The 16,988-nt window shown below is 41.9% G+C and overlaps 1 protein-coding gene across 6 annotated transcripts in view; it reads left to right on the top strand.

Moving 5' to 3' along the window:
- Positions 1–8,467, top strand: part of CSNK1G3 (casein kinase 1 gamma 3) — a 56,296-nt gene extending 47,829 nt beyond the window's left edge. For 4 of the 6 annotated variants that reach the window (XM_060280133.1, XM_035099622.2, XM_035099620.2 and 1 more), the window contains one exon: positions 1,931–8,466. In XM_060280133.1, coding sequence (XP_060136116.1) covers positions 1,931–1,985 — 55 coding nt within the window. In that variant the 3' untranslated portion in view covers positions 1,986–8,466. Of the gene's footprint in view, positions 1–1,930 lie in introns of all 6 variants that reach the window. The other 2 variants (XM_035099624.2, XM_035099623.2) reach the window with 1 other exon arrangement.
- The last annotated feature ends 8,521 nt before the right edge of the window (positions 8,468–16,988 follow it).

Raw genomic sequence — 16,988 nt, 5'->3', positions numbered from 1 at the left:
GTTTACAAAGATAGCAGCTTTTCTTGAGTGAATTTGCCTCCCACTTTCTCTCTGCTGGCCTCACTGGGGTTAGCATGACCCCTGATAAATGGTGGTGCCAAGTTTAAGTGAACAGAGGGAATTCACACTCAGTAAGGGAGAGTGTGGTCAGTTGTACGACCTGTGTCTCTTAAGACCATACTGTGTTTTCAGTGGCCTTTTCTCTAATACTTAGAACTGGGTCTCATGTTCTGTAGCATAGTCCATATAGGCTGTTGAAAGGGGAAAAGGGGATTTCTGCTTGTCATCCTGGGACTTATTTTGCAGCATACTGCAGGGTTCTGTATTACTCACCATATTCAGTATCTGTATTAAAAATTAGGGAGAAATTAACTGTGAGCTTTGGAGCTTTTGCAGTATTATCAGTCAGTTGATGACATGGAGCTCTGGCTTATGTTTTCATGTAATCCAGAAGAATTGCTTCTTGGTTAACAGGATGGGCACTAGACGTTTTTGACCAAATCCAGAAAAGCTAATATTATGATTGCTCCAGGTCCTTGAATTTCTGAGGGAAAAGTGGGATTCATCTTTGGTATTTCTGTCCTGGTGGCTGATGTCAAATAACCTAGATACTCTCCTGAACTTGTTCTTGGAGTTTAACTGTCCATGCTGTGGTTCACAGTGCTTTTTACCAGCATCTCCAAGTGCAACAGCATCAACATTTTATTTAGGATAGATATTCAGTAACCACCATGCAAACTTTTGGTAACCTTGAATATGCCATTCAGTGTTGAATACAGTGTTAAATCCATAAGAAAATTTGGAATATTTAGCTTGTGGAGTATATAAGAATCAGCTTCTGAAAGCTTAGCGGCGGGAAGAATGTATTAGATCTGTCCTGAAACAGCTACTATAGGTACCTACGGATTAGGTGCTTAACTTTAAAAAAAAACCCTTAAGTGCTTTGGGATTGCATGTTTAGTGAAAACTTCTTATGGAGCAGGTGGATTTCTGCAGAGATGCAGTTATAGTTCTATCTTGACGTTAAATAATACTGAACAGACATGGGGCAGAGATCCCCCCAGCTTTGCAATGTTTTAGAAGTAAGCAGTGTCATTTTTACTCAAGACATTCAGGATTTTGCTGTAGTGTTCATCTTTTGACATTTCGCACTTTAATGCCTAAGCTGCTTGGTTGCTTTCACAAAGGCAGGAATACATTCTTGCTAGAGCAGGGACATAGCCTGCTCCATTTCCTGTATAAAGACCTGAGAGCAGTTGGGTGGAATGTTATGTCACCAGTAAATAAACTGGTACAAACATCCACCACCTCTCTTTCCTGTTTGGCTACACATAATGCTATAGTGTAACTGTCAACATTTATCACTTACTGATGGCATTAACACTATCGAATGGTAAAAGAGGTCATATAAGTAATTCTTCACTATATAAACAAAACCTTAAAAAGTGAAAGCCATTCCTACAAGCCATTCTCTTGATTCAGACACATATTGCTTATGTCAAAACCAAAAGATTCAACTCCATCACATTCTTTAAAAATAACAACAGATAAACCAGCCCCCAAAGGCACACAAAATATGCCTACAGATTTATGTTCAAACATTGCCATGCCTAGTTCATCTACTGTTTGTTAGTAGCCAATGAAACCAATGTACAGGGATCTGTTGCCTTGTGTTGTGCTTATTTTCCCCCTCATAGATATTGATTCCACATAACTTTACTATCTACATTGCACCATCTGCATAGATATCAGATGATGAAATGTTTTAGAAGTCTGCTTTATTATACTTATTTCCCTATAAGTCGATGTGAGTTGTCTTTAACCTGCTTTGAACTGGCTTAATTTTCTTAACTGTATTTATATTAGCATGGTATTTATATCAGAGATGCCTTGTTCTGCATATAAGACCGTTTTCATTTCACAATTGCAGGTGCTGCTGTTTTTTCAAGCGAAGGAAAAGGAAAACCATTCAGCGTCACAAATGACTTTGGAAGAAGGCAGACCATGGGGAATTACTTACTTGCTCATCTGCTATATCGTGATTAGTGACCACACGTTTTTCTGGCACCCCTATTTCAATGAGAAGGTCCTCATACTTGCTTTGATTTGGTGGTTCAACATATTTAGTTTGGATCATCTCTTCTGGAAGCTTTAAGTCTGTGTCCACATGAGTATATATTTGACCACTAAGATACTGGACCAATGGGGAAAAATGCTGCTCTTTCCTCCAGCAAAACTAAACTGTCATAGAAAACATTAGCAGTGATTAGCTGAAGACCAGATATTTCATAAACCTGGCTTGTGCTGAGGTTTTTCTGATGCCATACCGAAAGCAGGTGATTTTTCAGAGAACAATGGACATGAAAGCATAACTACCCAAACATTTGAAATACATCTTGCTTTAAGATTTCTTTTGTCAGTAACACTTGCATTGATTTCCCCTTCCCCCATTGCTTTGAAGGTACTGCATTTGCAAAATTGTTACCATTAAATCCTACCAGAAAACATGGTACAGTCACTGCCTAGTGGTACTGAGACAGAAGCAAGAAAAGGAGTCCTCTGATGCCAAAAGTCTGTGCTGTGGTTTCTAGGGGAGCGGGTGAATCACTGTTGGTAAAATCTGGATTTAAAACTCAGCTTTTGTTGTGCCTCTAATTGAAATGCAGTGTAGTAGAAGTGGCAATAGTGCTTGTACAGAAATAATGTTTGTATAATGCAAGTTGTGCTTCCAGTTATGTCCGACACAAAGGCTGAAACTTCAACAGAAAAATGCTTAGGAGTTCTGAAAAAACACACTACAAAGAAATAACTGTGAACATGAATCGGGGAATACATTCAAAAAAATTTAATCAAAAGCTAGTGCTGAATAACAAGTTTCAAAGTGAAGGTCTGGATGTGCCATGTAACACAATTTAGGTCTGTTTGTAAATTATTTTGCTATTTGATTTAAGAAAAGAAATGGATTGGATGTAATACTGCCTTTAATGAATGCTAGCCCTTAGTTCCTGATCACAGCCGGAGGTTCCTGGAACTTTCTTACGCTTTGGTGAAATATTGCGACACTAAGAAACAGTTAACAGCCTTGGTCAGGTACTTTCCTCAGAGCTCCTTGAAGTGCCTGTATTATGAACAAGTGAACTGTTCAGTAGAAAAGGCAGCCCCCCCCCATTGTTTCATTTAAAGCCATAATGACAGAGGTGTGCTTTTGTCATGTTTAGCTGCCAGCATCATGTGGAGATGGAGCAAAGGAAGTAAAATGGCTAGACGGATTTGTTGACCAAAACTCAAATGGTTTGTTTCCTTTTAAAAAGAGCCTCCTAGAGCTAACTTTTAATAACTTTGTCTATCAGTGCATGCCTTTGGGCATACTTATTTATTTTTAATATCTTGTGGTAACATTCAAAATGTGTATTAAAATCGATAAATGCACACCTTTGGATTCATTATTGCATTTACAGGGATTGTTTTGTAATTTATTTCCCCCCCTTAACAGCCAAAAGTGCAGTGCATTGTCTTGAATTAGGTGCACATAAGAACACATTGTGCAGATCTGGTCATTGTTTGTCACTGTTGCTGTTAATGACTTTAGTAAATCCTTGGTATACAAGCTTGAACCTGGCCTATTAAAACATAGACTATATTACTTGGTCGAAAGTTTTCACTCTACCTGTTTGTATTATTGATAATGTCTTAAACTCCCAATGAGAGTTTTTAATTTTTATTTGAGCTGAGAAGGTAGCCATCCTAATGTGAACACTTTCTTTGCAGTATTTGACCAAATTTTTCTTCATAATATTTGTAAATATGTGCAGTATCCTATCATACACCTGTTCAATTTCATCTTCAAGGGTTTCTTTGGCCTGTACAGTGTTTATATGATCTGAACTCCTTACACATAATCCAATTATGGACTTGAAGATTTAAAAAAATATAAAACCTGTTTGTTTACTGCAAAGACCAGAATCTAGTCATGGCTATTTAGCAATATTTTTACATACTCCACTTTAATGCTAAGGAAGACCTTGTCCTCGCAACACACAACTGGTCAGTAGTAAGTTATGCAGTTTATGTTCAGGTTAAGCCAACAATGTTTGCATTTATATGCTTTTTCCCTGTCTAAACTAATGAAATCAACATTGCCTGAATGTCTGAATAATAAAACACATCCCTGTTTAAAAATATGTAACAGATGAAGAAGAAAAAATAAAGGTAGTTTTTTTACTTGTCTCTTCCATCTTTTCCACAGCATTGAAACTGTGAAGATAAGGGACTACAAGGGACAACTGGCCTATTTCCACTACCACTAAAAAGTTTTAATTTAAAGTCTGTACACACCTATGAAAAGAATCAATAGGCATATTTCATGACTCCATTGCAAATACAGGCTTGCAGTGGCATTGCTACTCCTTCAAATACCAAGCTGAAAGTAATTACTGATGGTACTCTAGTTTTTATGGGACGCAGGTGGCGCTGTGGTCTAAACCACAGAGCCCAGGGCTTGCTGATCAGAAGGTTGGCGGTTCGAATCCCCGCAACGGGGTGAGCTCCCGTTGTTCGGTCCCAGCTTCTGCCCACCTAGCAGTTCGAAAGCACGTCAAAGTGCAAGTAGATATATAGGTACTGCTCTGGCGGGAAGGTAAACAGCATTTCTGTGCGCTGCTCTGGTTCACCAGAAGCGGCTTAGTCATGCTGGCCACATGACCTGGAAAGCTGTCTGTGGACAAACACCGGCTCCCTTGGCCAGTAAAGCGAGATGAGGGCCGCAACCCCAGATTCATCTGTGACTGGACCTAACAGTCAGGGGTCCCTATACCTTTACTCTAGTTTTTAACAACTTCAGATATGGTATCTAACCTAGGCTTTCAAAATTTATTTCTTACTAAGGTGAAGGTATGCCATTGCCCATGCATTATGGCCTTCCAGTGTTTTTCTATCTCTGATTCTGTTTAGCTTGGTGGCGCACTTGTTTAGACATAGTCTAACCTGTACTAGTTTGACAAAGTACATAAAACTCATAGCTAATATATAGTGATGTAAAAAAATAATTGATAAAGGCAGTCTTTTTGTTTAATAGTGATTAATTGATTTAACTGGCAAATAGCAGTGATTGAACTAAGGATAGCTAGTATATATCTGGATGATATCCAACATTAGGCATAGAGTAGACCCACTGAAACCAAGCTGCGCCCTGCGAGGGCGGGGGCGCCAGAGCGATCTCCGCCCCTCAGCGCCAGGGCGGCCGACCTGCTTGAGACTGCCCTGATTACTACTACTGCTACTACTCTGAGTATGCCCAATGCTGGATATCTCTAACTTGCCTGGTTTGCACATAATGCTAAACCATGTTTTATTAAACTATAGCTTAGTGTTATGTATGAACCCTGCCCATCAGTTCAACTCTGATTTGTTTACTGCAAACAAACCAATATCTGAAACCTTGGTATGTTGTCTTACAACAGGTGGCTGATCTACTCACAGAGTTAAAAACTGGCAGTGAGCTACCCCCTCCTTTGGGTTTCAGGTCAAAGTTGTTGAGCTTTTTTTTTTAGGAAGGAGGAAGGCCCATGGGGGGGGGGGGGTTTCAGGTCATGATCTACCTGTTGGATGTGCCTGTTTAGAACATTGTTTTGTTTTGTTTTGCTGGCTTGTCATTACATATCACCATGGTTTATTTGACCCCACCACAGAAGCTCACCAAACTACAAAGGCATGAGGCAAAAGCAGATGAAAACGAACCACACTTCATAGAAATAAGCCATGGCTTGATTATCTGTAGAGCAACTCATGGTTAACTTGTGATTTGTTAAACATCATGGTTTTACATTGCATGTGGCTGTTTTTTCTGTTGGATGGGGTGATTCATCTGGTGATTCATCTGGTGAAGGGTGGGTAGTAACAACGACAACAACATTTTAGGGGTCTAAAAGGTATTTCAAGAAAATAGATTTAGAGTCATGCAGGTCTTCTGTAATTTATTCTATATTATAAAATAAGATTACTTTGCTCTAATACAAAAAGTAAGACTGAATAGGGAAAGCTGTGTTCTTGAGGCTTTTAAAAAAGCATTTAAAAGAACTTCAAATATATATTTTGAAGACACAAGTAGGGCTTGGTTTGTGCCTAGGTTAAAACATAACATATTGCATCACTATTGTGCATTGTTTTAATAACAATTGTAAAATAATAATAATAATAATAATAATAATAATAATAATACCCAGTAAAGGGAAGAGGTCTACCTGGTGCCAAAATGTATCTCCAGGACATTCTCTCTTGTGCATGGATGGTGGCATTTTGACTTTATAAGGATACACTCTAGGACAATAAGTTTGCTCTTGGTATACAGGATTCAAAGCATAAATAACAGCCAAAGAGAAAGAGTGCAAAGGGTTAGTAGAACACACAAAGCCCTAGACCTACAATAAGAAAGAAATAAGGGTCAAGATTTATAGAAAGAGAGATGCAATTGAGGAACATAATACATCAAACAGTTAAGAGAATTGGAAAAGGACGGGCTTAAAACAGGTACAAGATAATAGGATATTAATAAAGTGCATAATGTATCTTCCCCCTGCCCCTCCCTGCTTTGTTATGACCTGCCTGGTATGAAGACAGCGGGCCAAGTTGCCATGGCAGCCAATTACTGGTGTTGATGCAGAGAAAATACCCACCAATCTGAAGAATCACAAACCTGAAAAATAAATTAGTTAATAGGCTTGGCCTTTTTTTTAAACGCTCTCAAAACTGGCTGGATCCTAAATCCAGTTGTGCCACAGAGCCAACTGTGTTTAATGCTAACCCCGAGTCCCTGCTGTGATATGATTCTTCCCTGCGGGAATCTTCCTATAGAGAGAGAGAGGCAGGTTGTCAACCACATTAAGGTGTCGTCCCACACTTTTCTAGGCACAAATCTGCACTCTCCCCCACCCACTCTTTACTGATTTTTTTTATCAGAGCAAATGGCAATTCTATTCACAGGCAAAGCGCCAGGGCAAAAAGGGGGGCTCAAACATGGTCCTGGAAACCTTTGCCTAGAAATGCAGAGCAAAAGTAAGTGTTGATGAGCCCTAAGGTGGGATAGCTCAGTCGGTAGAGCATGAGACTCTCAATCTCAGAGTCGCAGGTTTGAGCCTCACGTGGGGCAAAATATGCCTGCATTGCAAGATTCCTGCATTGCAGGGGGTTGGACAACACAGGGTATCTTCCAACTTGTATTCTATGATTCTTAAAAAAAAAAAATAAGGTTCCTCTTTCCTTGTGTTTCCCTTACTGGTGCCAGATAATAATTTCTACTGTTTCCAAAAGGCTTATACAGTATTGTTTTCTGTGCTGGTGAAATATTGCAAGTCTCTCTCTCCCCCCCCCTGACATAAAAATAACAATTTTGTCTTCAACACACAGCACTGCTACATCATGAGTAGGTGTTGTAGCAAGGGAAGAAGCACTCAATATTCCACTTTTTGCAGAACTAGCACAAACTGGTGCATAGCCGGGTGATTTATTTTAAATATACACGCCTGGGAATAGTTAGAGGTACTCTTGAAATGCTGATAAATTTGCATTTTCTGAAATTTGCTAGTTAATGAAAAATTATACAGGCAAGTCACTGGAAATACTAAACAGGGAAATGGACATGGCAGCGATGAAGAAATTGACAATTTTTACACATTTGGAAAATAGAGCTAGGGAAGAAATTAAGAGTGTGTGAGTTTGAACAAGTTTAACCCACTGGAATAACGATTATTAACTATCTTGTATATTTCCTTTGCACTGTCATCTCCCCCCACCTTTTGGGAGGCAATAAATAGATTTTGTTAGAAATGCATAAATGTTGCCAGTTTGGAATCTAGAGATGGTAAAGAACCAATCCAAAACTCAAGGGGTTTACAAGTAAATAGCAAAATAAACATAAAATACTCTTGGGCTACTGACCCTGAAGCTGATCATACACTGTGATTGGAATTCTTCAAGGCATGAGAGGTAAATAAACAATGGGAAAGAACCACAAGGGACAAATATTTTAATAAAATTGATAATTTTGTATACTTTCCCCTGGATTTCACTTGCTGGCTCTTGTTCTGAATAATAATCACCAAAACTTGTTTTTTGTCAAATGAATACTGTATTTGAGGGGTTAATAGCAAATTTCACATATTTTACACTTATGTATATGATGCATCACTGAACATAAGTGTATTAGTTTCTAGCTGTCTAGCTTTTCAGTGTCCTAGGAGAGCTCAGTTGCGGTTGCCTATACATACAAAATAAGCATTATATATATTGAAGCTGTCGTTCAAAAAACAATGCAACAATATTGCAGTAAAGGTAAAGGGTAAAGGGACACCTGACCATTAGGTCCAGTCGTGACCGACTCTGGGGTTGCGCGCTCATCTCGCGTTATTGGCCGAGGGAGCCGGCATACAGCTTCCGGGTCATGTGGCCAGCATGACTAAGCCGCTTCTGGCGAGCCAGAGCAGCACACGGAAACGCTGTTTACCTTACCTATTTATCTACTTGCACTTTGACGTGCTTTCAAACTGCTAGGTTGGCAGGAGCTGGGACCGAGCAACGGAAGCTCACCCTGTCGTGGGGATTCAAACCGCCGACTTTCTGATCGGCAAGCCCTAGGCTCTGTGGTTTAACCCACAGCGCCACCTGCGTCAGTTGTGGTTGCTTATACGTGCAAAATAAATTAAGCATATATATTGAAGCTGTCATCCGAAAAACAATGCAACAATATTGTTGTACCCTTCATATATTTTGGAAATGTGATAACAAATGGTTAATTTAAATTTCAGTTTGTTATCTGTCCATAGGATTGTATGAACTGGTAGATAGATATATAGATATATAATATCAAGAGCGACGGTCTTGACTTTGAATCAATATATAGAATAGTTAAGGAAATGAAAGATAGCCAAAGAATTGTTTAAAATTTAACGTAACTGCAATAATTATCAAGAGATATGCAGCTGACAGGCTCAGGATTAGTTTAGCAGCTGAAATACAGCAGAATGGTAATCTGATGAATTAAGGCAATGATAGAATTGAATTGGAAATAGACCATAGCTTTTTCATCAAAACCTCCAGTTTCCTATTGATCAGTTTCTACGGGAACGTTTGAATATATAGCAGAAATGATGATGATTTTTTTCCATTTCAGTACCAAGGTTTAGAAAGAGAAAAACTATTAAGGGACTGAATACATTTGATGGAACATAGATGCTATTTATAATTCTTGGCATCATTCCAATGGTCTTTTTATTGTTTGGAACATTCTGAACATTGCTTGGAGTAAGACTGCCCCCCATGGATGATGAAATAATCACCAGAACATGTAGATTGCCAAATGAACCAGGTGCGAAAAGACTCAGGAAAACATTATGTCAGTAATGTATTGAATTTAGATGAGACAGTTAGAAAACATGAAGCTTACAGTTCGTTTCACAGGCAGGTGTGTGTGTGTGATTTTTCTGGTTTTGAAATAATAGCTCTCAAGCAGTTCTAATATGCCAAGCCAATGGTAAAGGTACCCCTGACCGTTAGGTCCAGTCGTGGATGACTCTGGGGTTGCGGCGCTCATCTCGCTTTACTGGCCAAGGGAGTCGGTGTACAGCTTCTGGGTCATGTGGCCAGCATGACTAAGCCACTTCTGGTGAACCAGAGCAGCGCATGGAAATGCCGTTCACCTTCCTGCCGGAGTGGTACCTATTTATCTACTTGCACTTTGATGTGCTTTCAAAATGCTAGGTTGGCAGGAGCTGGGACTGAACAAAGGGAGCTCACCCCGTTTTGGGGAATTGAACCACCGACTTTCTGATCGGCAAGCCCTAGGCTCAGTGGTTTAGATGAAACCTTGGCATGAATAAAATGCACTGTGATATTGTCAGGTCATATTTCTGAAATACTTTGCATTAAGCATTAATGTAAGAGCTGACGGTGAAATGAAATGAAATGTGTATCCTAAAGGTCAGGCCTCGTCTATATAAGGCACTTTAAGGGATGCTTTTATGTATCGAAGTGATTAGTCCAATTTTGCTGTAATGTAACGTATTACAACTACTAACGTGTTGCATATGTAGCTAACAAACTTGTTTCCATGGGGGCTTAGAATATGATGCGCAAGCTACTCAACCCGAACTCCTTCCAACTTGCCCCTGTGTCATTTGCCTTCCCATAAGTGCATTTAATGCTCTCTCAATTAGTTTTTATTATTGACAATATCAAATTTCAGTGGCGTCATTCAAATGTAAAATACCTTACAGACACAATTCCTAGACCTGCCAAGCATATGGATGAATGCTAATGTCATTCTTGCTCCATTGACTCCATCTGAAAATCATATAATTGCAGCCATTAGTATTTTGTTTATAGGGTACACCCCAATCACAATCTGCAAAAAGATTGCTCTCTTATTTTGCCACCCACTCCGTTGAATAATTTGCTAATGCCCTGCGTAGGCAGTCTATTTAGACCGTGTAGTCTTATCTCTTGTTCCAAGATCAGGTCACTTACACCTAAAAAAGCTGAATGATGTACGTTTCAGCGCTGATACATGACTCACAGTCATCCCCTCGTGATACAGCTATTGCTGGACTGTTTAATCTCAGACTGTAAATGGGAAATGGTATGTTTAACCAAGGGTACTTAAGAAGCTTGCGGATCTAATCTCAGATCCTCTGTCTATAATCTCTGAGAATTCTTGGAGAACAGGTGAGGTCCCTGCAGACTGGAGGCAGGCAAATGTTGTCCCCATCTTCAAAAAGGAGGGGAGAAAGACCCAGGTAACTCCCAACTGGTGAGCTTGAATTTGTTACCAGGAAAGGTTAGAATAGATATTTAAACAGTTGTTCTTTGAGCTGTAATAGAAAGGGATACTTAGGCACAGCATGGGTTTCTCAAAAACTAGTCATGCCAGACAAATGTCTCTCAGATAGAATACCTTTATAAATAAAATGAAACGGGTCAGAAATTCCAAAAAACCAACAACTCTAAGGCCCTTAGGAAAAGGACACCCAGACCAGGTGAGCGTGACCAGGTGACCAGGTGAGGACTGCTTGAAAACTTCTATTGGAATGGGATTTCCATAGCTGGGCAGGGGTCACTGCCAAGAAGGCACTGCCTTTAGTGCATGCCAATCTTATTGGTGGTGATAGAAGCTGAGGCCTCCAAAGCTGATTTTAACATACAGGTAAAGGCACTTCTCTACAGATAACCTAGTTCCAATTGTTCAGGGCTCTAAAGTTAGTTGTGGGGAACAACGGTAGAAAAGGTTTCTTCCCTTCAAATCCCACCTGTGCACTTCCTGAAGACACCAGGAACCTTAACCACCATTTTATGCAGCTAAGAACCTGCATGATTCTAGTTAAAACTAAGCAAATAATTTGGTAGTTTAAATCCGTGTGTGAGTAGCTACACATACTTCTGTGTCCCCCAGCATGGTTCTGAGGTTTTTACTTCTGCAGAAGGGCACATTTGCAGGTATTGCGAGCACACACATTGAACCCTGTCCGTGGAGCCTCCCCACCTCCCCAAGCATGAGACAAAAGACAAGGTATGGGTTCAAACTGGCCACAACTTTATTGGACTTCAGATGTAGGAAAACTTGGCATAGGCCCTGGCAGGTAACCCTCTCAGCCCAACGGTCTGAGGAGGTGCAGGGCAATGAGGTGCAGTGAGAGGGAACTAAAGCACAAACTTCCACAGCGTGCCCTCCCACTTTACCTTGGCCGGGAGTTTGACCTACATGCCGCCGCTGCCAACCCTCCCGTTTTTTGCGGGAAACCCCCTTATTTAAATCCGTTTCTTGCTCTTACCCCGGATTGTAAAATATCCCGTAAATCTCCCGGATTTTAAAGGAAGCAGCTCCTCTCCCTCCCTGCCGGCCGGGGAGGTTTCACTCAGCCCCCCCCCCCCCGTGAGTGAGCAGCCAGCCGCCGCCCGGTAAAATGCCTCGCTTGGCGGCTGGCTGCTCGCTCACTTGCTGATGGCTGCCGGACTATGCCTCTGCGCATGCCCGGGAATGTGCAGAACCGATTTTCGGTGCTGCTCTGCCCATGTCTGGGTACCGGAAATCGCTTCTGTGCATATCCAGGCATGCACAGAAGCGATTTCCAGTGCCCAGACATGTGGACACGGGCGGCCTGGCACCGGAAGTCGCTTCTGCGCATGTCTGGACATGTGCAGAACTGATTTCTGGTGCCCCAGACATGGGCAGAGATGGCACTGGAAATGGCTTCTGCGCATGCCCGGGCATGTGTGGAGGTGATTTCCGGCAGCACTCAGCAAGTGATCCCTTATTTTTAAATCCAAAAGTTGACAGCTATGCTCTAGGCCCAGTGACTCCCACCATCAACCCTTTATCGGGCCTTGCAAATGCTGCCACGTGGGGGGCGCATGAAATGCTTCCCTCCCCCGACTCGAAGATAGAATAAAAGGATACCTTGACAGGGCCTAAAAACCCTGTGATGAAAATGCTACAGGGAAGGCGAAACCTGCCAATGCAGGGAAAATTCCTTCCCGATTCTGAATACAGCAACCATCTTACGACCATAACAGCACCCGCTGACCTGGAAGGCAAAATATTAACCTGTAAGAAATATCAATTAGGGAGGGTTGGGTGGGTGAACCTGGAAAAAGAAGAAACGAAGTGAGGTTTGGCCGAAGGATTCGGTCTCTTTTCCCTTGGCCATCGGCCCTGCCCGCAGCTGGGGGCGGGACGATGGCCATCCTAACCAGGGCCGTTTTAAGCATATCCAGTGCCGTGGTGCAAAGCTCCTCCACATGCAGCTGCTGGGTGACCTTGGGCTAGTCACACTTCTTTGAAGTCTCTCAGCCCCACTCACCTCACAGAGTGTTTGTTGTGGGGGAGGAAGGGAAAGGAGAATGTTAGCCGCTTTGAGACTCCTTAGGGTAGTGATAAAGCGGGTATCCAATCCAAACTCCTCTTCTCCCAGCTCAGCTGGCCGCTTCGTGCCGTGGTGGTCATGGCAGATGGAGGCTCCGGGTGTGGCACTGCTTTGGCACAGCAAGGCAGAGGCGGGCGAGGGCGGCCAGCTGCATCCAGCCTCCGCCTCTCCCCTGGCACCCCCCAGAACTTGGTGCCCCGCACCACTAGCCTCTATGGGTAAGACGCCCTGATCCTAACGCAGGTGGGTAGCCCCCAGCCAGGAAAGCCTCGCTTGGTGTCGCAAACCCTTCCCACCTGTTGGGAGGGGGTGAACGGTCATTATCAAATAAACAACAAAACAAATATGGATTTTCTGGGAAATAAGACAACATTTGAGGACACCAGTTATACCAGAAGTATATACACACTGGAGAAAACAGGAACCAGTTAATGGTGGACTGGATTTATTCCACACTAACTGCATTCTCCTAAACATGTCTACTCAGGATTAAGTTTACTCCCTGTTTTACTCCCTGATGAGTGCTTAGGATTACATCCTAACCTGGTTTGTCTTAAACAGACTGCAACTGTTTTAAACAATAAAATAAAAGCCACCCTTCTCGTCTCTAGCCAGCCACTCTCCACCAATACAATGCAAGCTTCTCAAGCTTCCAGAATTGATAATTGCCTTCTCTTGCCTCCAGTCCTTTTGAGCAATAGAAGTGCAAGGAGTTGGACTCTAGCTCCCATCATCCCTGACCGCTGTCCATGATGACTGGGGATGGTGGTTGTCAAGTGTCCAACAACATTTCATTCTTTCCATTCAAGCTGGTCAGCACAAGAATTCTGTAACTAAAAAAATGTGTTTGCTTTTTTCCTTCTCCCACCCTAATCCCCTTCCTTTTATGCTATGTCTGGCTTAACATTGTATGCCTGGCTTAGCATTAGCAATTGTAAGATGCTGGGGGAGCCTTTTTAAACAGAGCAGTGTGGTGGGGGGATGCTTTAAATAAACATTTGGAGGGTCACAGATTTGCCATCCCTGCCTGAACTGGTCTCAGTGAGCAAATGAATTTTGAATTAATGCATTCTACAGCCTTCACAGACAGGTGAAAGGTAAAGATAAAGGATGCCTGGATGGTTAAAAGTCCAGTCAAAGGCGGCTATGGGGTGCAGCGCTCATCTCGCTTCAGGCCTAGGGAGCTGGCGTTTGACCACAGGCAGCTTTCCGGGTCATGTAGCTAGCAGGACTAAACCACTTCTGGCACAACGGGGTACTGTGACAAGGGCCAGAGTGCATGGAAATGCTGTTTACCTTCCCGTCACAGCATTACCTATTTATCTACACCCGCTGGTGTGCTTTTGAACTGCTAGGTTGGCAGGAGCTAGGACAAAGCAACGGGAGCTCACCCTGCCGTGCAGATTCGAACTGCCGACCTTCTGCCGACCAACAAGCCCAAGAGGCTCACTGACAATGCCACATGCAAGTTATTTCAGTATCCAGCAGGTTTGCTAGAGGATAGACAACCCTCACAGATGAACCATTGGTCCGATTCAGCTGGGCTTTTACGCTCTCCTTCCTTCCCATTTTCCTTGCTTGGGAAATTAACTTAGCTTGTCATTGTTAACTTAGCTTGTCATTGTAGCTTTATTTGTCAGCAGTTCAACTAATAGTTTTGCCACTTGATGGCAGCATTGCCTATCTATTTGAACCATACAGTCCTTTCCCCCCCTTCTTTTCTCTTCTGCCTAGTTAAACACTCGCCTTGTGTTTTTTAAAAAAAGAAGAAGAAGGGGGGGGGGAGATTGATAGCAATGCAAATGTATTTATAACCACTAGAGATAGTCACCTTCCACCCCAATTAGCCCCTGAATTGATTTAGTGAGGGAAAAACATCTATTACTGAACAGTCCTACAGATTTGTGTGGCATTATTTCAGTTCATGTGGGGGTGGGGTGGGGTGGGGAGGCTTGTACAAAGGAGGACCTTACATGTATAGCAGATAAGCTTAATATAATAAGGTGGCAAATAATAAGCCACTACTTTATGCAAGGCAGGAGATTTACGTGCTGCATAAAATGCATCGATTAGACAAAATTGCTTATGAGGAATTTACAGGAGCTACTAAAATATTTCCATTTTGTATCTAGTGTTTTTGAGAGAGATTTATTCATGAGGAGTTGCTTGGTATGAAAGCATTGATGTACCAAAAAAAAGTGTTTTTCTGCAAGCTGGCTGAAATCAATTACGGTTTTGAAGTGAAGACTGCTTCTTAAACAAGCCCCCCCTTTGCGAGTGCTGAAATATATCTTAGAATATCAGAACGGCGACTTTACTCTTTTTGCAGGAGATGCGTGGGGGAACTCTTAACAATCCTATAAACATGCTGGCAAAAACAGCTACTCACGTGAGGGTTCGAGCAAGAGGAGAGCCTCTCTTGAGAGATTTGCTTGGTGGGAAGTTAAAGTGTAGTTTATAAGGCAGTGACAGTTCAGAACAGGTAGACATGCCCCTGTCCCCCCCAGTAGAAACAAGCACGGCAATTTTTTTTTTAGGGCAGATTCATTTAGCTTTTTATTGCTGGTATAAATGCTGCTTATCTAAGACTGGTCTTTTTTCCCTAACATTGGATCAATATAGAGAAAAGCTGTTTTCTAGCTGTAATGTAAATAAGCTGTCTTGCTCAAGATAAGAAGTTCAGCATGAACAAACAAGAATTGCAAACAATTCAGTTCTGCTGTAGCATAAATCCATGAAGTCACATTACTGTAAAATCCAAATGGCTGATGAGGCTTCAGTCTGTGAAATGTGTGTAATGGAGAAACCTTTCCTCATGTCCTACTTCCCTCATGTTGATCTAAGCGTGCTTCACAAACTGTTCCTGGATGACTTTGATTTTAATAGAATAAGAAATCTATCAACCACCACAAATCAGCAGGTCGAAACAGAGCTGTGCCAATTACTGGATGTTTTAACATTTAGGCATGGAATGTGGTTTTTCGTTCTCATGCTGGTTTCAGTTTTGATGGATTTGGATGAGGAACAGAACTGGACCTTAGCGGACAGGCCCATTCGCATGTGTGAAGACATTGTAGTTGGATAATATATGCTTCATGCCAGGGTCACAAAACAGGGCCACAGACTGGGGGTATACATGTATTGGGCCTCAAGCCTGGGCCAGACTCTTAATTTTTATTTTTTTAAAAAAACAACAACTCAATTTGACATGTATAAAGAAAGTTAGAAATCAAAACATAGGGGCAACATTTTATTAGACAGAAACATAGAAGCTGCTGTGATTAAGGATGCTTAATCACTTCATCCAGCTGAACTATTTAAAATTTTAAAAGATGATGCTGTTAAGGTGCTACACCCAATATGCCAGCAAGTTTGGAAAACTCAGCAATGGCCAGAGGATTGGAGAAGATCAGTCTACATCCCAATTCCAAAGAAGGGCAGTGCCAAAGAATGCTCCAACTACCGCACAATTGCGCTCATTTCACACGCTAGCAAGGTTATGCTTAAAATTCTACAAGGCAGGCTTAGGCAGTATGTGGACCGAGAACTCCCAGAAGTGCAAGCTGGATTTCGAAGGGGCAGAGGAACCAGAGACCAAATAGCAAACATGCACTGGATTATGGAGAAAGCTAGAGAGTTCCAGAAAAACGTCTACTTCTGCTTCATTGACTATGCAAAAGCCTTTGACTGTGTCGACCACAGCAAACTATGGCAAGTTCTTAAAGAAATGGGAGTGCCTGATCACCTCATCTGTCTCCTGAGAAATCTCTATGTGGGACAAGAAGCTACAGTTAGAACTGGATATGGAACAACTGATTGGTTCAAAATTGGAAAAGGAGTACGACAAGGTTGTATATTGTCTCCCTGCTTATTTAACTTATATGCAGAATTCATCATGCGAAAGGCTGGACTAGATGAATCCCAAGCCGGAATTAAGATTGCCGGAAGAAATATCAACAACCTCAGATATGCAGATGACACAACCTTGATGGCAGAAAGTGAGGAGGAATTAAAGAACCTTTTAATGAGGGTGAAAGAGGAGAGCGCAAAATATGGTCTGAAGCTCAACATCAAAAAAAC

This window comes from Zootoca vivipara, chromosome 11, assembly GCF_963506605.1.
Source record: "Zootoca vivipara chromosome 11, rZooViv1.1, whole genome shotgun sequence".
NCBI classification, from domain to species: Eukaryota; Metazoa; Chordata; class Lepidosauria; order Squamata; family Lacertidae; genus Zootoca; species Zootoca vivipara.
Note: the sequence above shows the minus strand (reverse complement) of the source record. Positions and strands in the feature narration are given on the sequence as shown.